Below are 22297 nucleotides of genomic sequence, written 5' to 3'. Positions count from 1 at the left end.
ATCTCAACAGAAGAACACTAAGTCTGAAAATATCTAAAACTAAAATAAAGATAGTCACCATTTATTTTATCTATGTTGGGCAATTTGTGTGAAAATAAATTCAAAAAAGGTACATGATGTGTTTTCATCAGACAATATACAAAGAAAACAAACAATCTCCATTTTCCATTTCCCTTTTTTTATTACTAGGATATATTTTTGACGTTGGTACCAACATTTATGTGATAACTACAGTGTGCATTTCTAGGATATACAATACCTTCAGAAAGTATTCATATCCCTTGACTTATTCCACATTTTGTTGTGCTACAGCCTAAATTCAAAATTGATTAAAATAATAAGAATAATTATCACCCATCTACACACAACACACCATATTGGCAAACTGAAAACAATAACCCATAATGGCAAGCCATTTTCAAGTCTTGCCATAGATGTTATGTCAAATCTGTAACTAGGCACTCAGGAACATTCAACGCATCTCCAGCATATATTTGACTTTTGTGTTTTAGGTTAAAGTCCTGCAGAAAGGTGAATTTGTCTCCCTGTGTCTGCTGTAAAGCAGACTGAACAAGGTTTTCCTCTAGGATTTTGCCTGTGCATTGCTGTATTTTATTTATTTTTTCCTAAAAAATTCCCAGTCCTTGCCAATGACAACCATAACATGATACAGCCACCACCATGCTGGTACTCAGTGATGTGTTGTATTGGATTTAACCCAAACATAACACTTTGTATTCAGCACATAAAGTTAATTTCTTAGCCAATTTATTTTTTCAGTTTTACATTAGAGCCTTATTGTAAACAGGAAGCATGTATAGGATTTTTAAAATTCTGTACAGGCATCCTCCTTCTCACTTTTCATTTAGGTAAGTATTGTGGAGTAACTACAATGTTGTTGATCCATCCTCAGTTTTACTCCCATCACTGCCATTAAACTCTGTAACTGTTTAAAAGTCACCATCAACCTCATGGTGAAATCCCTAAGCGGTTTCCTTCCTCTCCAGCAACTGAGTTAGGATGGACGACTGTATCATTGTAGTGACTGGGTGTATTGATACACCATCTAACGTGTATGCTCCAAGGTATATTAAATGTCTGCTTCTTTTTTTACGAGGCACTGGAAAACCTCTCTGGTCTTTGTGGTTGAATCTGTGTTTGAAATTAGCTGCTCGACTGAGGAACCTGAGATGTATGTGTGGGGTACTGAGATAAGGTAGTCATTCAAAAATAATGTTAAGCACCTTTATTTCCCAAAGAGTGAGTGATTTGTTAAGAAATATTTACTCCTGAACTTACACTATATATACAAAAGTATGTGGACACCCCTTCAAATTTGTGGATTTGGCTATTTCAGCCACACCGTTGCTGACAGGTGTATAAAATTGAGTACACAGCAATGCAATCGCCAAAGACAAACACGCTTGACCATCTGGCATTCTGAGGGACAAATCTGGGTTTGGCGGATGCCAGGGGAGCACTACCTGCCCGAAGGCATTGTGTCAACTGTAAACTTTGTTGGAAGAGGAATAATGGTCTGGGGCTGTTTTTCATGGTTTGGGCTAGGCCCCTTAGTTCCAGTAAAGGGAAATCTTAACACTAATGACATTCTAGACAATTCTGCGCGTCCAACTTTGTGGCAACAGTTTGGGGAAGGCCCTTTCCTGTTTCAGCATGACTACCTTTAAAACAATCTATAGTGTAGTAGAGGGCTTAGTGTGTTGGAGTATTGTTTTAATTTCAAAACTTGCATTTTGAGGTTTGAGGATTTGTTTTTACTTGCACCATTGCATGTCCACCAAAACACCTGTAGAGGGAGTTCTGGGAGCTCTGACTGCATTTTCACAATAATTTATTGGTTGTACTAAAAAAGGCCATCATAGTAAATACAAATATGTTCTTAACTGACTTGCCTAGTTAAATAAAGGTTAAATAAAGTAAAACAATCATGAAATACACATTTTTCATTTCAGAGCACAAGGTAAGCATTCAAGGCATTTAAACAACACCTGCAGTCTGTAGGTCACAGGCCTAGGCAAGTCCAAAATGGAATAAATATTTAAAATAAATTGAAATGTCAGTCAATTCAGGTCAGTCAGTCAATTCAGGAAGTAACCTGATATTCTAATTCCATAATAGAAAAACAGGTATCACTTCCTCAATTGACTGACTTATTTTGAATTGATCCATCCCTTCATAGGCTGTGTGTGTGAGCATGTGTGTGGTGGGTTGGTGGCTGGGGGTGGGGCTCCTGAGTGGTGCAGCGGTTTAAGGCACTGCATCTCAGTGCTAGAGGCATTACAACAGACCCTGGTTTGATTCCAAGCTTTTTACCTTTATTTAACTTGGCAAGTCAGTTAAGAACAAATTCTTATTTTCAATGACGGCCTAGGAACAGGGGCAGAACGACAGCTCGGGGTTTGAACTTGCAACCTTCCGGTTACTAGTCCAACACTCTAACCACTAGGCTACCCTGCCACACCGCCACCCTATGGAGTCCCATAGGGTGGCGCACAATTGGCCCAGCATCGTCCGCGTTAGTGTTTGGCAGGGGTAGGCCGTCATTGTAAATAAGAATTTGCTCTTAACTTACTTGCCTAGTTAAATTAAGGTTACATTTTTTTTTATTAAATGGGGGGGGGGGGGGGGTGGGGGTTTATCCCTTATAAGATCAAGTCTATCCGTTACAGAGCCAACTTTTTATTGTTACATTTGTCTATTGTTGTTTTGTACAATACTTGTGATCTGAGATTCTAACCGCTAGATTCAAATGGTCACATTCATTTGAAAGATAGAGAGGCAGAGGAAATGGTGATTAAGCTCTGTCGGGAAAGATAGATAAAGAAAAATAGGGAAATAGACTCACCTTGGGCTGCACTTCCACCTCCACCACTTGATTCTTGTTCATGCAGCCTTTCACGAAGCCCTCCACGTTGCTGTTGAACTTCATAAAGATCACATAGGTGGCATAGGCTGAAAGTAGCACAATACTTTCCCAATAGGAGATGTAGTTATCCAGGAAGAAACAGATGAGCATGATCAGGTCCATGATGTAGAAGGAGACGTCACGGAAGAGGGGCCACCAGGTCAGATTGAGGATCTCCCTGGAGAAGATGGCGCACATTCCAATGACAAAGAGAATGTTGAAGACAGCTGAGCCCACAATGGTCCCGATGCCCACATTGCTGTGGGAGACGAATACACCAATGATTGAAGTGAAGAGCTCCGGCGCCGACCCGCCTGCAGCCATGAAAGTGGCCCCCGCCACATCATCAGAGATGGCCAGCTTCTCTGTGATGACTGTCAGAGCGGGCACGAAGAACTCATCACACACAATGGCTAAAGAGATGAACATGTACAGCATCCCAAACATGTGAAGCACCACAGCACCCTGGCGCCTCTCCTCCAGCGTGAACAGGTCCGTGGGGTAGTCCCCCTGGCTCTCGTTGCCGTCTGCCGAAGACCTCATTGCCACGGGAATGTCGGCTGAGATATTGGGGTCCCTCTGGTGCTGTGTGGAAAGTAGAGTCCTGTGTGGAGTTGGGCCTGACTGAAGGATGGCCTCCTGGGGCAGGAGCGGCTCTGAGTAGGTCCCTGAGCTCCAGGTCAAGGCACTGAAGGAAAATGAGATCGCGCTTATGGCTACCATGCTGAATACAAAACCCAGGATTCGTATGGGCCTCATCTTTCTGCGCAGGTTCTGGTGGCGGTGCCTATTACATGTTGCACCCAGAAAAGGCCTTTGCACCACCATATCCAAGCAGGGCTGGTCCAAACCCATCTCTGTGGTGTGTGTGTGTGTGTGTGTGTGTGTGTGTGTGTGTGTGTGTGTGTGTGTGTGTGTGTGTGTGTGTGTGTGTGTGTCTTCACTCTCAATGGTTTGGTAGAAGGAGAGTGGACTGGTTTTCACCAGACACAATGCATGGTCCTGCCTTAGGCTTCAAACAACATGGGAGGATTCCAGATGCTTTCCAGGGTCTGGCTTGACCATTGATGTCTTCATATTAGCCTCTAAAAACAAGATTTCAATAGAAATGAAAGAGAAAAAGAAAAGGAGGAAGCGTCAACATGTAGAACTCACACACAGCAACAAACTATTAGCTGTCACATGCCTACCTCAATTCTGTAGTGAATTTAACACCACAACGTAGTCCTGACCAGTGGTTATCCAGTTATCCATACATGGGTTCAGAGGCAATAGCTATATCCCACTTTATCTTTTCAGAAATAAGCATATAACATTGGGGAAAAAATCTGAAAATGTTTGAATTCATAATATACTAATTGCCTACTCGGACAAATAGGGTTCATAATATAATATTCATACAAATAAATCAACACTACTAATGGCATGGTATCCAGGTAAAATGTATGCAAATAGCAGAATTCCACAAAATTATAGGCTTACTCGCAATGTGATGCACCAAATGCCCTTGAAATAAAACGAACTTCAGTGAAACCTTTATAAAGGTTATAGTTACAGACTAGCCCACTATGCAATTGGATTGCGGTGTTGAAAGCAGATCGTCTATGTTATGTATTAGGGTTGTACCATTTGCACCTCCATACTTACCGTAGTTGTGATGCAGAGTATTATGGCTAATGTGTGTTGAGATGATCACATTCTGGATAAATGGTTGAACTGAACATAATTACAAAGAGGAAATTATCCTGATTAAAATGGTGCCCGACTTGAAAAAATCTAAAATATACACATTGTGAGATATTTGGCGAAATAGACAGGCCTGCCTTTCCATAGGAAAACAACGGGGGGATCTCAGCGTTCCAAGGGCAAAAAGTATTTTGGGGCTAGCATTTGATGACAACCGAGCTCGCTGCCCAGACTTACATAATTAGAAAGAGGAGATTGTCATGATTAAAATGGCGTCCGAAAAAACCTAAATATACACATTGCGAGATATTTGGTGAAATAGACAAACATGCCTATATTTCCCCTATAGGAAACAATGGGACGAACTCCATTCTTTGTTGTTGTTAACATTTAACTATAAACAATGTGAGCAGGTCTCATTGCCAACAATAGCGAAGCAGGCATTGTGGCGTAGAACAATAAGCTGGGAATAGAATGTTTGGAAGGCGAGTTGGTGCCACGATGGTCAATAGAATGCCCTAAAATAAGGCCAGATTTTTTGTGACTACTTCAAAACAATGGCAAGCAGCTGAGAAATATGGTCATACGGCAGATGCAATGAACTCGTTTTTATCAGAAAAAAGCGTTGTTAAAAATGTCATGTGTCCAGCATACTATTGAGAAATGAAAAATGGCTGGAACTGTTGAACAGTTTAATGAAAGTATTGAGCAGTGGAGCTCCATATACTGTACGTACAGAACGGTTTGAATATTTTGATTTTGCAAATTACATTCTATAGATTTCGAACCAATTTGCAACCAATTTTCATGTGATTATAAAAAAATTAAAACGCATTAAGAAAATCTGCACATTTTCCCACCAGTGGACTTGTTGTGGATAAAAATCACTGCATTATGACATAAGCTGATTTTTTTTTTGTGTGCACTAAGTTTTCATGTACCATATAAAAATCTTGAATATCTTGAATATGTTTCCATTGCATTTTCAACTCTACAGATAGTTTTGTCACAACAACCGTTGCATTAAATAGCAAGTGTGCCTACTATGGTCTTGGCACGTGCGCTCTAGCCAACAGCTAGCAGATACAGTTCAGGTAGGTTAGGTTGTGCGAGTCTACATGAGATTATTATGGATAGCCTAAGAACAATAATATTTTTATTTGTCAAACTGCAGTCAAGCATCGATCATCATGTCACTAAAATAAGACCCTAGATATTTATTGGAAAGGAGCATCAAGATCACTGCACACTTTCACCACCCTATGAAGTTTATCATAAGATTTTTTTATACAGCATGACTTTACTCGCATAAAAACTGTGGATGGAAGCGTTATTGTTGGAGGATAAAATAGTTGCACATGTTTTTGTGTAATGGGACCAAAGACATTTAATTTACTATGCCGCCTGCAAAAGCTAGACAGGCCAGGTAATAAGACGTATGGGGATATTGTTCACAGATCCCTGCACCTGCACATAGCCCATCCAAATACCTCATCCCCATACTGTATTTATTTATATATCTTGCTCCTTTACACCCCAGTATCACTACTTGCACATTCATCTTCTGCACATCTACCATTCCAGTGTTTAATTGCTATATTGTTTGCCTTACCTGCCTTATCCTACCTCATTAGCACATACTGTATATAGACTTTTTCTACTGTATTATTGACTGTATGTTTGATTATTCCATGTGTAACTCTGTGTTGTTGAATGTGTCGAACTGCTTTGCTTTTTCTTGACCAGGTCGCAGTTGCAAATGAGAACTTGTTCTCAACTATTCTACCTGGTTAAATACAGGTGAAACAAAAAAATAAAAAATTAATTGTGGAAATACTTAAAGGACACTTTTCACCAAAACCAGGGCAGCAGGAAGCCTAGTGGTTAGAGCATTGGGCCAGTAACCGAAAGGTTGCAATATTGAATCCCCAAGCTGACAAAGTAAAAATATGTCGTTCTGCCCCTGAACAAGGCAGTTAACCCAATGTTCCGAGGCCGTCATTGTAAATAAACATTTGTTCTTACCTGACTTGCCTTGTTAAATAAAAAGGTTCCACAGAGAAATCAGGAAAAGGGAGACCTTGGCAAAGGCTATTGAAGTCAGTGTTTCCATGGAACGAGCTGCTAAAGAGGCTCACCAGTTGAGTTCATCACAAAAATTGTACATAGTAACAGAAAATCAGAGACGGGGAAATCGGGACATCAGGTGTCTACATGTTTGTGTAAGGACAATGAACACCGAGCTTGTGGTAAAAAGCGGCACATTGAATGAGCCTGCAGAAATTAAAATAGCTCGGATCATGGAGGGCACTTCCCAAATGCGTACTCCGTTTGTATATATTTTGAAGCATGTATCGATGCAAGCTTCAACAGAAATATGACGCAATCACATACAAATTATGCAAATGGGGCCATTATTTGAGCTGAAGCGAGAGCAAATACACCTCATATGTTACCTGACTGCAATATTCTATCTTGATATGTTAATAAATACAATTGAAGCCGGAAAATTACATACACTTAGATTGGAGTCATTAAAACTTGTTTTCCGACCACTCCACAAATTTCTTGTTAACAAACTATAGTTTTGGCAAGTCGGTTAGGACATCTACTTTATACATGACACAAGTAATCTTTCCAACAATTGTTTACAGACAGATTATTTCACTTATAAATCACTGTATCACGATTCCAGTGGGTCAGAAGTTTCATATACACTAAGTTGACTGTGCCTTTAAACAGCTTGGAAAATTCCAGAAAATTATCTTATGGCTTTAAAAGCTTCTGATAGGCTAATTGACATAATTCGAGTCAATTGGAGGTGTACCTGTGCATGCATTTCAAGGCCTACCTTCAAACTCATTGCCTCTTTGCTTGACATCATGGGAAAATCAAAAGAAATCAGCCAAGACCTCAGAAAAAAGAATTGTAGACCTCCACAAGTCTGGTTCATCCTTGGGAGCAATTTCCAAACGCCTGAAGGTACCACGTTCATCTGTACAAACAATAGTACGCAAGTATAAATGCCATGGGAACACGCAGCCGTCATACCGCTCAGGAAGGAGACGCGTTCTGTCTCCTAGAGAAGTGCACATCAATCCCAGAACAACAGCAAAGGACCTTGTGAAGATGCTGGAGGAAACAGGTACAAAAGTATCTATATCCACAGTAAAACGAGTCCTATAGAGACATAATCTGAAAGGCCACTCAGCAAGGAAGAAGCCACTGCTCCAAAACCGCAATAAAAAAGCCTGGTGATGGTACTTTTTGGAGAAATGTCCTCTGGTCTGATGAAACAAAATATAGAACTGTTTGGCCATAATGACCATCGTTATGTTTGGAGGAAAAAGGGGAGGCTTGCAAGCCGAAGAACACCATCCCAACCGTGAAGCACGGGGTGGCAGCATCATGTTGTGGGGTTGCTTTACTGTAGGAGGGACTGGTGCACTTCATAAAATAGATGGCGTAATGAGGGAAGAAAATTATATGGATATATTGAAGCAACATCTCAAGATATCAGTCAGGAAGTTAAAGCTTGGTCGCAAATGGGCCTTCCAAATGGACAATGACCCCAAGCATACTTCCAAAGTTGTGGCAAAATGGCTTAAGGACAACAAAGTCAAGGCATTGAAGTGGCCATCACAAAGCCCTGACTTCAAGCCTATAGAACATTTGTGGGCAGAACTGAAACAGTGTGTGCGAGCAAGGAGGCCTACAAACCTGACTCAGTTACACCAGCTCTGTCTGGAGGAATGGGCCAAAATTCACCCAACTTATTGTGGGAAGCTTGTGGAAGGCTACCCGAAATGTTCGACCCAAGTTATACAATTTAAAGGCAATGCTATCAAATACTAATTGAGTTTAGGTAAACTTCTGACCCAATGGGAATGTGATGAAAGCAATAAAAGTTTAAATAAATCATTCCCCTTACTATTATTCTGACATTTCACATTCTTAAAATAAAGTGGTGATCCTAACTGACCTAAGACAGGGAATTGTTACTAGGATTAAATGTCAGGAATTGTGAAAAACTGAGTTTAAATGTATTTGGCTAAGGTGTATGTAAACTCCGACTTCAACTGTACATGCTGTGTTAATTTTGGCATGGTAACCTGCCTACAATACCCACTGTACAATACCCATTTTGCTGGCTTGAATAAGAACGGTTCAGTGAATGGGTAAGTCAATCGGGCTAACTGGCTAAACATGAAGAACTCTTAGCTAGCCACCCACAAAGAATTGACATCTACCTTGCATAACATTAGCTTTAGATAATTTTTGCTTGTTAACAAGCAAGTTTACGATTCACATAGGAACTCAGCAAAAAAAGAAACGTCCCTTTTTCAGGACCCTGTTGTAAAAATCCAAATAGCTTGACAGACCTTCATTGTAAAGGGGTTAAACACTGTTTCCCATGCTTGTTCAATGAACCATAAAGAATGAATGAATGTGCACCTGTGGAACGGTCGTTAAGACACTAACAGCTTACCAAGGTAGGCAATTAAGGTCACAGTTATGAAAACTTAGGACACTGAAGAGGCCTTTCTACTGACTCTGAAAAAAACTAAAAGAAAGATGCCCAGGGTCCCTGCTCATCTGCATGAACATGCCTTAGAATGCTGTAAAGAGGCATGAGGATTGCAGATGTGGCCAGGGAAATAAATTGCAATGTCCGTACTGTGAGACACCTAAGACAGTGCTGCAGGGAGACAGGATGGATAGCCGATCGTCCTCGCAGTGGCAGACCACGTGTACCAGCACCTGCACAGGATCGGTACATCCGAACAGCACACCGGCGGGACAGGTACAGGATGGCAACAACAATTGCCCGAGTTACACCAGGAACGCACAATCCCTCCATCAGTGCTCAGACTGTCCTCAATAGCCTGAGAGAGGCTGGCCTGAGGGCTTGTAGGCCTGTTGTGAGAAAGGTCCTCACCAGACATCACTGGAAACAATGTCGCCTATGGGCACAAACCCACCGTCGCTGGACGAGACAGGACTGGCGAATTTGTCTCACCGGGGGTGATGGTCGGATTCGCGTTTATCGTCAAAGGAAGTTACACTGAGGCCTGTACTCTGGAGCGTTATCGATTTGGAGGTAGAGGGTCTGTCATGGTCTGGGGCGGTGTGTCACAGCATCATCGGACTGAGCTTGTTGTCATTGCAGGCAATCTAAATGCTGTGTATTACAGGGAAGACATCCTCCTCCCTCATGTGGTACCCTTCCTGCAGGCTCATCCTGAAATGAACCTCCAGCATGACAATGCCACCAGCAATACTGCTTGTGCTGTGCATGATTTCCCGCAAGACAGGAATGTCAGTGTTCTGCCATGGCCAGCGAAGAGCCCGGATTTCAATCCCATTGAGCACGTCTGGGACCTGTTGGATCGGAGGGTGAGTGCTAGTGCCTTTCCCCCCAGAAATGTCCGGGAACTTGCAGGTGCCCTGGTGGAAGAGTGGGGTAACATCTCACAGCAAGAACTGGCAAATCTGGTGCAGTCCATGAGGGGGAGCTGCACTGCAAATACTTAATGCAGCTGGTAACCACACCAGATACTGACTGTTACTTTTGATTTTGACCCCCCCCCCCCCCCCTTTGTTCAGGGACACATTATTATATTTCTGTTAGTCTCATGTCTGTCTGTGGAACGTGTTCAGTTTATGTTTCAGTTGTTGAATCTTGTTATGTTCATACAAATATTTACACGTTAAGTTTGCTGAAAATAAACGTAGTAGACAGTGAGAGGACTTATTTTTTGGCTGAGATTATCTTGCTGATAATAAAGTATAATGTTTGCTTTCTTGTTTCATCTCTATTGAGGCATTGTCCTGGCTGGAAGAAGGGTCAGTGAATGGGGAGATGCAGCGTGAGGTAATACAGTAGGGGTAGTGCGAGTGCTTGTCAAATGAAATGTTTTATGCGTTCTCCACACTCTCGTCCTCACAAGAACGTCCTCGAAGAATGCACTTGGAGCATGAGAGTGTGGCGCACGGTAGTATGCATATTCAGAAACACACACAGTTAACCCTGTGTTGTCCGCTGAGCAGTATCTGCTACCACACATCGACAACCTTTTCGCAGGCTTAGGGTCAAAGTTGAGCCAAATTGACTTCTGGAAAGCCTACTCGCAGATGATTGTGTATGAAAAGTAAAAAGAGCTGCTGACCGTCGTGACACACAAATGGATCTTCAGGTACTGTCGTCAACCGTTTGGTAGTGCATCCTCGCTGTTCGAGAGGGCAATGAGTCAGATCTTGAGTGGATTGCCAGGAGTGCAATGCTACCTGGATGACATCCTCGTCACTGGAAAAGATGATGAAGAGGACCATCTTCAGAACTTGGATGCAACCTTACAGAGATTGAAGGACGAGTTCTTAAGGTCAAATGTGCATTCTTCCAATCATCAGTTGAATATAGGGGCGTGAACATTTAAACGTTTAAATGACATTGGGAACCTTAACGTGAAGACAAATCTATAACTTCACCCAACAAAATTAAAATCACAGTGCAGTTATCACAAAACATATTATTTTCTGAGTTATAGCCTAACTATATATACTATGGGCTTTTGCGACCTGGTAAAGTTGTATAATTTAAATAATACCAGAGAGGTGAACTTCAGGAACAGGCGAACTTTAGGCTACTTTGGTGAATTTGTGAGGCATGCAAGATGAGACATTGCAAGGTTCAGATTACCAAAACATATGCGCACCATGGTTATTTCTGCCTACAACATCCTCTCTCTCCCTCGCGCTGGCTCACCTGTGGCGTATTCATTACACCAATTCCATTGTAAAAAGTTTAGGAACAGAAGCAAACATAACAAAACTGGGAGGGATCTACAAGAATTTGTCTTATAGAAACTCTTGTTTTAGTTGCAAACTGTTTGGACTAATGATTGCAACCCTGCTCTCTCTCTTTGCCAGTGTGTGTTCATTATTCGGTCTGTTGCGTGTAGAATATCGTAGCCTATTTATTGATGATAGGCCCTGCTTTTACTGAAGTTGTGAGACAAGCCAAGAAATTGTAAGATACAGCATTCCATAGCAATAGATAGGCCGAGTGCACGGTTCTGACTGTCTGCCTGGTGGCCAACCTGCCTATACTGTGCCCCTCCCCTCTCTCTCTGTCACTCGCTAGCTCGCTATGAAAGATGCAAGTGTTTGTGTTCTTGGAAGTATGGAAACTAATCAGTCTCCTCCATTCCAAAAACACTTAATCTTAAGAGTCGATAACAAGCGGAATTGAATCTTGACACGAAATGTGAGTTGACACCGGGAGTTGATATGCAAGAAATCAAGGAATAAATGATTTTCGGCATTGTCGCTAACAGTTGGAGAAATGTCAGAGAAAGGCAAGCGACAGCAGCAAAGTCCTGTATGGCAATAGGTTGATAAGTTAAATGATAAGGAAATTAAAACTTTGAGAGGTGGAATTGAGGTACAATAATGGTAGTACATGTGCAATGATTAACGATCTGAAAGGGACCCAAACCGTGCGTGAAACCCAAATCATTGCTGGCAGCATCGCAGCTCTATTGTGAATTCACGTAGAATTGTATGAATTTGTATTATCTTTTTAACGGAAAACCGATTTTAAAAAAATTGGTGTTTAAACGTTAAGAAAATTTGTCCATTTGTCACATCCCTAGTTGAATACCTTGGACAAGTTGTCGATGCTATGGGCCTTCACAAGGCTCTGTCTAAGGTCAAGGCCATCTTGGACGCCCCTGCTCCTCAGAAAGTCAGTCAACTGTGTTCTTTCCTGGGGTTACTGAATTACTATGTACACTTTATATGTAGTATGCATCAGTTGCTTTGTTAGGACAAAACATGGAAATGGACAGAACAATGCTAGGAAGTATTCGTGAAAACCAAGCAAACATTCCTGAAATGAGGCACTTAAAACACTTTGATCGGTCATTGCCAATACAACTAGCTTGTGATCCTAGTCCCTATGGTGTGGGAGCAGTCATTACTATGGATGGGTCCCGAAACCCGGTATTAAACAGGCCCCGGGGCTAAATTATGAAAGACCGTAGTATCGATAAGCTCCCACGTTATCGGTTCTGCTTTCGGTACTGGAGAAATTAAGAAAATACATTTCCTATTTATTATTGCTACATAAACATTATCTTGCACATTTTGTCTCACCAACTGTTTCTAATTTGCAATAGGATGAAAACATTAGTCTATGATGCATTTTCGCTATTCCCAATCCAGAAGAGAGATCTCTCTCGCGTGGAGCCTGTGTCTCTCACACGCTACAGCACACACACACACACACACACACACACACACACACACACACACACACACACACACACACACACACACACACACACACACACACACACACACACACACACACACACAAAAGAGCCTGCTCTTAATTAGCGACGATGGTAGAGAGAGAGAGAACTAAACGTTCAAAAGTGTGTAACACTTCAGAGTCGATGCGGACAATGCTCGTTGCCACAAGTGCAACAAGACATTTGCTTGTAATCTGTCCAAACATCTATCAAAGGTGCATCATGTACAGGCAGAGAAATGCACAATTTTTGACTGCCTAGCTCCTAGTTCATCACTCGTTGCCCAATCTACGTTAGGTATGTATGCTAGCAGCCTAGAGCCCACACACAGAGTTAACTAAATTATGCGAACATGGGTTCATGATCAAAAGTAACCATTAGCCAGCTATGGGTGCGTTCATAAATTCAATCACCCATTTAAAGACTTTGTCACTTTTTTGTTAATGTTGCAGCCACAATGAAGCAACCCACTCCTCCCTTTAATTGCGCTGGTCCAAGCCAAAAGCCCCTTCACACTGGCAGCTAGTGGGAGGATGACTGAGGAGAGGGTGAATGAGTGCCACCTAGCCTTAACCAAGTTCATAGTGAAAGGCCTACACCCATTTGCAACAGTAGAGTCCAAGGGCTTTAGGTAACAGTATGTCAGTATATATTGAGTTGTATTCATTTTTAGGATATAGTCGTATAAAAGGTTTATATGTTAGTCCCATCACTCCACAATACACAACAACACAATAATGATTGTTTTCATGTGTTGAATTATCTTTTTTTTTACTGTAGGGAGATAAGCAAGGCACTCAACCCCAAATATACCCCTCCCTCCAGGAATTACCTCAGTGACACAATAATTCCTACCTGGTATGGTGTAGAAAAGGCCAATGTGATCACTGAGCTGAAGGATGTGCCAAAGCTGGCCATCACATCAGACGGGTGGACCAGCCTCTGTCAGGACCACTATCTCACTGTCACGGTGCACTACACAAGCCAGGGCAGTGTACAAATCGCAAACTGGCGAAGTAGTGCCAGAGCAAGATTGTAGCTGTGACTGTTGATAATGCTGGCAATATGGATGTTGCCATCAAAATAGGATGCTTTGCACACACATTGAATCTGGCAGTGAAGAAAATCGACAATATTACTTCAATTGATAAATGGGCAGCCCGAATCAGAGCAGTGGCCGTGTAATTCAAGAGATCCTCAATGTTCTAAACAGTCTTGAAGGAAAAGCAGCAGCTCCTTGGTAAGAAGCCAGTTCAATCTATTAAAGTATTATTTTGAAATTCCCAAATGTAACAATTTAATTCAATATTCAAGTGTGCTGTAATTAAATGCATGTTGTTTTTTGTTGTCGTTTCAGGCCTTCCGCAACACTTACTCATCCTTGATGTCAAGACCAGATGGAACTCGCTCTATCTAATGATAGAGAGATTCATGGATCAGTTTCCAGCGATCCAAGCAGCAGCCTTGGACCCACAATTGCGAAAAGCAATGACCAAGGACAACCTTCCATAAGGCTGAGGAGTTTGACAATCCTCTATACATCCACACTGTGTGTGCCATGTGAAAAGAATGCCACCTGTCGACAGATCATACCCATCATCCAAAAACTGGAAGAGCACTTCACTGTGAAGCATGAAGTCATAACGTTTGTGGCAACCATCAAAGTGAAGGTGTGGGAGAATCTCTCCGAGTGCTATCAGGATGAGGACATTCAAGCCTTCCTGCATGAGGCCACAGCAATGGACCCCAGAATTAAAGGGTGAGTGACACCACCTGGGACAGGCTAAAGAAGGCAACTGTTGAGGCCAATGTGACAGGAGCAACACCAGGAGCAATCTGAAGGAAAGGAAATGGAGGAGACAGTCCAGTCCCTCTGTTGTACAAAACAAGGAGTGCCTTGGAGGAGCTGTTCTCAGAGGAGAACAGGGAGTTGAGGTTGACGATCCAACAGGACACCTTGCACCCTCAGCGAGCGTGTTGACCTAGAGGTCGAGCTCTACAAAGGCCTGCCTCCCATCCCCATGGCTGAAGATCCTGTGACGGTGGGAGAAGAGAGCTACTCTGTCCCTCCTCACAAACATTGTAACAATCTACCTCTGTGCTCGAGCCTCCTCCACCCCTAGCGAGAGGGTATTTTCGACTGCAGGGAACAGAATAAGTCAGGAGACGTCCCGACTTCTGCCAGAGAAGGCAAATATGTTGATCTTTCTCCAGAAGAACTACTAAGGACTGTTAGTCCTTTTGCAGCCTACCTGCATACCCCACACGTTTTGCTCTACATGTATACCACTGTACTTTCATTTGCAGGAAAAATAATTTTTTAAAAAAGAATAATTTTGCACGCCCAATTTTTCAGTTTTTGATTTGTTAAAAAAGTTTGAAATATCCAATAAATGTCGTTCCACTTCATGATTGCGTCCCACTTGTTGTTGATTCTTCACAAAAAAATACAGTTTTATATCTTTATGTTTGAAGCCTGAAATGTGGCAAAAGGTCGCAAAGTTCAAGGGGGCCGAATACTTTCACAAGGCACTGTACCATTAAAATCTTAACGATACCCATCCCTAGTCATTACCATATCATGCCTTCAGATGAAGAGAAGCCGATCGCTTTCGCATCGAGAACATTGAACAAATAACAATGCACAAATAGAACGGGAAGCCCTAGGCATCGTTTTTGGAGTGCGTAAGTTTCACCAGTGTCTGTACGGGAGGAAGTTCACCCTTCTTACAGATCATCGTCCACTGGCGTGCATCTTTGGACCGTATACAGGGATTACATCACTTACTGTAAGCAGAATGCAAAGATGGGTTTTGTTGTTGTCAGTACACACCTACGATATCAAGAACTGCAAGTCAGAACTATATTGCAACAGTCACGCCAAGTAGACATTTTCTACTTCAGAGAAGTGGAAAATGCACCAGTCACTTCAACACAAGTGCGCAGAAACACCAGAAACGACTTATCATCAAAGGCAGAGCTGCAAGGGATGCCACGGAACTGAAACTTTACCTTTCCAGGAGAACTGAGCTGTCAGTACAGTCCGGTTGTCTTCTGTGGGGGAGGAGAGTTATCATTCCGCCTTCGGTGAGGAAACCCCTTTTGCAACAGCTACACTCAAGTCATTATGGAATGGTTCACATGATGGAAATCACACAAAGCTACTTCTGGTGGCCAGGGGTGGACTTGGTGATTTGGAGGCCCAGGCAGAGGCCAGTCTTTCTGGCCAGACAGCATCAGATACATGAGCTACACATACATGTCCTCTGATTCTGTCTTGACGACGCTGGCAGTATTATCAGCAGCACCTGTCTTTTTACTAAAGAAATGCATTAATTTACTGAATTTTAACAGACAAATTACATCTTAAAAGAACCTCATTGCATCTGGATCTGGAATAGTTCATTATTATGAACCAGTCCATGGGTGATTAATGACACTTGTTTCTACTATTATCAAGGTTGGAGAGTAACAGATTACATGTAAAGGGCCTCATTGAGGATTACATGTAATCCGTTACATGGAACAGATTACAAACAAACTGTAACCTGTTTTACATCACCAGCAAAAATAGTGTAATCAGATTACAGAAACGTTTTAAAAACTAAACGATTACTTGTAGGATTACTTAACAATTCAGAAAATATGTTTTTGGAGACCTTTCTGTTTTCTCAATGATATTCAAATTAACATTGAAAAAAGGAGCAAGTTTAAAGGGCTACTTAGGTATTTTAGCAATGAGGCCCTTTATCTACTTCAGAGACCACTATGATGACATGCCAAATGTGTTTGATGGATCGCAAGAAAAGAGCAGGAATTGGCTTTTGTAGGCTACAGTCCAAGCTACAGTGCCTTCAGAAAGTATTCATACCCTCTCCACATTTCGTTGTGTTACAGCCTGAATTCAAAATGGATTAAAAATTTGTTTTTTCTCAACCATCTATACACAATACCCTAGAATGACAAATTGAAAACATGTTATTAGAAATTTCAACACATTTCTTGAACATTACAGAAATATCTAATTTACAAAAGTTTTCACACTCCTGAGTCAATAGTTTATAGAAGCACCTTTCGCAGCGATTACAGCTGTGAGTCTTTCTGGGTAAGTCTCTAAGCTTTCCACAGCTGAATTGTGAAACATCTTCCCATTATTATTTTCAAAATTCTTCAAGCTCTGTCAAATTGGTTGTTGATCATTGCTAGACAACCATTTCCAGGTCTTGCCATAGATTTTCAAATGGATTTAAAACAAAACTGTAACTCGGACCCTCAGGAACATTCACGGTCTTCACGGTAAGCAACTCCAGTGTGTTTTTGGTTATTGCCCTGCTGAAAGGTGAATTCCTCTCCCAGTGTCTGGTGGAAAGCAGGCTAAACCAGGTTTTTCTCTAGGATTTTGCCTGTGCTTAGCACCATTCAATACTTTTTTTCTCCTGGAAAAACTCTCCAGTCCTTAACGATTACAAGCATACCCATAACATGATATAGCCACCACTAAGCTTTTTTATTTTATTTTATTTTTTTTTTATTTTTTTACCCATCTACAGTACCAATAGGTGCCTTTCTTTGCTAGGCATTGGAAAACCTTCCTGGTCTTTGTGGTTGAATCTGTGTTTGAAATTCACTGCTTGACTGAGGGACCTTACAGATAATTGTATGTGTGGGGTACAGAGATGAGGTAGTCATTCAAAAATCATGTTAAACACTATTATTGCACACAGAGTGAGAGTCCATGAAACATATTATGTGACTTGTTACGCATTTTTTATTCATTTGTAAAAGCATAATTCCACTTTGACATTATGGGGTATTGTGTGTAGGCCGTGACAAAACAACTCAATTTAATATATTTTTTTTCAAGCTGTAACAGAACAAAATGTGGAAAAAGTCAAGGGGTGTGAATACTTTCGGAAGGTCTTCCAATTGTGCAACTGCTGTTAGCATCCAAAGATTATCCAACTGGAATAAATGCTTGGAGGTAAGGACGACAGCAGTGGTGTAGCCTACCGGCGATATGGGTATCACTTATTATTGATAACTAGGCCACATTGACGTGAATCACACTCCTGCTCTCTCATTTAACTATTTGCACCTTACAGATTGTGGATGTTGTGGATGGATGTTAATTTGTTAACCCAATAATGGTTGAATTGAAGAAGTTTAAACTGCTTGTCAATCATTGTTTTTGCTACCAGGGTTGTATTCATGACGGGAAAACTTTTACTGTTTACGAACCAAACGGAAGCTAACAGAGCAAAAGGAGAGTTTCTATTGGACAAATTCAGGTAGGTCCCTTCCCGTTTCGGTCGGTTTAAGAAATGTTTTGCAACAGAATCAGAATAATGATTACGCCCCCCAGTGGACAGCCAGTGAAAAATTAGCTCTAGCAGCAGCCGCATATAGTGCGTATCCCAGCCTATGGAATAAGAGTCTGAGTTCCTCCCTTCTGAGTCTCTCCCTTCTCCCTTCTCCCTCATAGTATTGCGCTCCATACTGTATGATTTTATTGCTTAATCTAATTTGTGCTTATTAAAAAAAATCCATAGACCTAACGGACAGATGCTCAAACTCCAACTTGCACTTTGATAGACTAACAGCTGCAGATTATTGAGATATCAAAGTGTCACAAACAAAAATGTAAACAACAGGCCTATAGCAAATGCAGCATTTGGAATACATTTTTCTTATGCAATTAGCACTTTTCGGTAGTGCTCAAAGCATGCCATTCCAAGAGCAGTATTTTTTCCCCCACTCGAAGCAATGAACCTAATCAGTCCTCCGAGACAACAAAATCATAAACAACAGAGTCGGCTAATTAGTCCTTAGTTTTGGGGTTATGCTCAGATAAAACAGGTTGGCTATTCGATATTTCCAAGTCCTATTCTTGAAGATCAAGGGTATTAAATTAATTGGAATTGGATCTGAGCGATTTCGGTTAGATGGGCCATCTGTTTAGGGTTAGCAGTATGGTTAAGGTTCGGGTTAAGGTTAGGTTTAAAAGCAGATTTTATGACTTTGTGGCTGTGCCAGCTACTAACCTGCACCTCTTAAGGGGAAAGTAATCATATTACGTTACTGAGTTTGGGTAACCTAAAAGTTATGTTGGTAATTACAATTTTGGACAGGTAACTCTAACGGATTACATTTAGAAAGTAACCAACCCAAGCCTGACTATTAAAACTTGGATTATATTAATATTGATATGAAATATGCATGGAAATAAATTATTGATCTATTATGAATTTGGCTGAATGGATTCATAAACTTTTGGGGGGGCCTTTTTTTGTCAACAATGCGGCCTCATTAACCTGGGCACAGTGGCCAGGCAAAACCCCCCTCGAGTGGAGCAGGGGGGGCCTCATAAAAAAAAGATTACCACTATTATTATTTTTTTAAACTATGCCCAGCTCACGAGGCCTCTTGATGATGTGAGGCCTAAAGCAATTGCCCCTCCTGCCTAATGGTAAGTCTGGATGGAAGCATTGAGGAGAAAGCTAAAACATGTTCCTCATGTCAGAAGGGTCACAACATACCTCAACTTGCACCTTTTTATGCGTGGGGTTGGCCGGGGGAGGCATGGCAACGCATACACCGACTTCACAGTTCCATTCGAAGACAGAATGTTTCTCATGGTCGTGCAACCTCATGGCAAACGGTTGCCATCATGAGGTCTACTACTGCTGAGAATAACATCAAGAAGCTTGGGGAAGTGTTTAGTCGGTTCGGATCACCACTCATTAGCAACAACAGAATGCAGCTAGTGTCCCAAGAAATGGCCATGTTCCTACATGTGAATGGCATACAAAACAACAGGTCCGCGACGTATCATTCATCTACCAAAGGGCTGGCAAAAAGGTTCGTACAGACGATGAAACATGCCTTGAAAGCGTCTCATGGTCAAAGGAGACTGCACCAATGCTTGAACAGCTTCCTGCTATCCTACAGGAACACACCTCACGCAACCACCAAGGCTTCACCTGTATCGCGACTCATGAAGCGAGAGCTACGCACAAGCTTCGACCTACTCCAACCTCAGAACGAAAAGGACAGAGCAAAGGACAGAGCTGGAGAAACTGTCTTAGCTAGGAACTGCCTCAAAGAACCAAAGTGGGTTCCTGCTTTGGTCGACTGGTCCTGTGTCCTACACTGTCCAGACTGCAGAGGACATCATCTGTCAAAGGCACACATATCAGTTACTGTTGAGTAAAGCAACATCAGCAGAACCACCAGTCATGAGTAGTCCAGAACTGTTATTAAGTGACACCCTGACTCAGCAGTCCTCGCCTAGGAGATCACAGTCACATTCTCAGGACACTTACTCAGCCACACCCACAAAAGTACACAACAAGACTGCGACACAGGCTACTCACATGCCTACACCTGCGTCAACGCCACAGTCCAAGGAGGTTGTTAAGTCAGGTTGACCGCATTACCATATGAGAAAGAGGCTGGCACCTAGATGCTTAGACTTGTTTGTTTTGTACTAGGGTTGTACCATTAGTACCTCCATATTTGTGCTGCAGAGCATCATGGATAATATGCGCGTTGAGACGATCATTTTCTAGATAAATTATTGTCAGAATGTTACATTTTTTGTTGCGTCGATTTTTTTTCGTGACGCAAACGTAGTTAACCAACAGACTACTTGCGGCAGAATCTTTATTTTTACAACTAAATAACAAACATTGCTGGAAATGTACGTTTAAGTCAGTCAGTAACGTTAGGCTATTTGCGTTTAAATTAAATAGCCTAAACGCAAACATACTGGCCTTGTCTTGCGTACGCCTATAGCCTGCATCGTGCAATGAAATATCAGCATTTTATCTCATCATTTATACTAGGACCAGCAAACAGCTGTTGTAACGTGCGCCTCTGTCCTTCAATAAAATCGCCCTGCCGGTTAACAATAGTGCTCCAAAGCTGCGTAATTATTAGGCTGTTCGTTAACATTGTCTGTGTAAAATGTATGCGTAAACGCTTAACATTGACAAATGTGTGAGTCATTATGAATGTCTTACCTTATATAGAGGTACATAGAACGGAATGTTATCGCACCAGGTCGAAATTCAGTATCCTCTCTCGTGTCCTTATGCTCTCATTGAGCAAATGTGATGTTACTATCCTATCCGACGATTGATGCGGAGCTCTGACAAACTGGTTGCAAGCTGCGCTCACCTCAGCATCATCCCTCCCATATCACAGAGAAATCCGAAAGTACCTTGCTAATGTAAGAGAAGAGACTGTAACCCAATGTAGGGTCGGTCTAACCACGTGAATACGGAGGCTATAGCCTACAATATCAGACGGACAAACCATTTGTCTGGTAGACTACGTACAGTGTAAACCGTCAAATGATACCATATACCACGGAAATACTAGACTTGGATGGAGTTGCCGTGGTTACAGCAATGGCACCATTTCAACTACACAGATAGGGCTGACATAGATGGATGGATTTGTTTGAAATAACGTGCAATGATGTTACTTAGTGGTCTGCACGTGATCCTTCATATGAAGGTCACCCTTACGAAAAAAAATTGCAGTCAGAGTGCAGTACTACTGCAGTTAGTGCAGTATAACTGCTGTATGCTGCAAATACTGCGTCCAAATTTAACTATTTTTACTGCAGTAATTTTGCAGTGTAACTGCAGTTAGAGTGCAGTAGTTATTCTGCAATTAATGCTTCCAAAATATCCCAAAATATCCCAATTGACTGCAGTTCACTTTTACTGCAGTTTCAAACTGCAATCTTTTTTGTATAGGCAATGAAGGGTAGTCACCAATGGAGCTAAAGCAGAGCCTTATTCACAAAGCAGAGTAAGAGCTATGATCTGTTTTTCCTTTTATTATAATGAATAAGACGGGGGACTTGATCCTAAATCAACACTTTGTGGATATGGGCACAGATGGTTTTGAATTTGTGAGTCATCAATGAGTTGAAGTGTTTTGAAATTACATCAATTGATGTGGTATAGCCTACCACATTGGGTAATCTGGATATTATTAATCTGAAACTAGGTTGAAACATCAGGATTTTGGGACATGAGATCCATAAAGGAATGCACTGCAGTCATGACTTCAAGGTCAAACAGTGTGTGGGATTTGGTGTTGTAGGATCTGTCTGTTGCTCAGCCCTCAGTAGACGTTACATCCATCTCTACAAACCTGCTTCTCATGTTTACTTTCAGTTCCTCTTACATCAAACCCCCCAGCAGGATTTAGCATTAGCAGACATTCCAAACAAGCCGTGTTAGATAAGACAGCAATCTCTGCACAGCATGACAAGGTATGTGTGACACTAATGCCCTCGTGGTAGATAATATATCACGATTCACTGACCTAATTGATTACCCTCCCTTCCCACCTG

General features: G+C 41.7%; 1 protein-coding gene and 1 pseudogene across 4 annotated transcripts in view; one reads left to right on the top strand and one right to left on the bottom strand.

The window, feature by feature from the left end:
- LOC110500322 (sodium/potassium/calcium exchanger 2) overlaps window positions 1-21431 on the bottom strand; it is a 187759-nt gene extending 166328 nt beyond the window's left edge. For 2 of the 4 annotated variants that reach the window (XM_021577626.3, XM_021577627.3), the window contains exons 1-2: window positions 20949-21431; window positions 2867-4011 (exon numbers count right to left, since the gene is read on the bottom strand). In XM_021577626.3, the coding sequence (XP_021433301.1) occupies window positions 2867-3781 (915 nt within the window). In that variant the 5' untranslated portion in view covers window positions 3782-4011; window positions 20949-21431. The remainder of the gene's footprint in view (window positions 1-2866; window positions 4012-20948) is intronic. The other 2 variants (XM_090214347.1, XM_021577628.3) reach the window with 2 other exon arrangements.
- Window positions 13461-15153, top strand: LOC149973039 (zinc finger BED domain-containing protein 4-like; annotated as a pseudogene).
- Window positions 21432-22297: the final 866 nt, after the last annotated feature.

This window comes from Oncorhynchus mykiss, chromosome 21 (assembly GCF_057628025.1).
Source record: "Oncorhynchus mykiss isolate SJ-2025 chromosome 21, ASM5762802v1, whole genome shotgun sequence".
Classification (NCBI taxonomy): Eukaryota; Metazoa; Chordata; class Actinopteri; order Salmoniformes; family Salmonidae; genus Oncorhynchus; species Oncorhynchus mykiss.
This window is presented reverse-complemented; position numbering and strand designations above follow the sequence as displayed.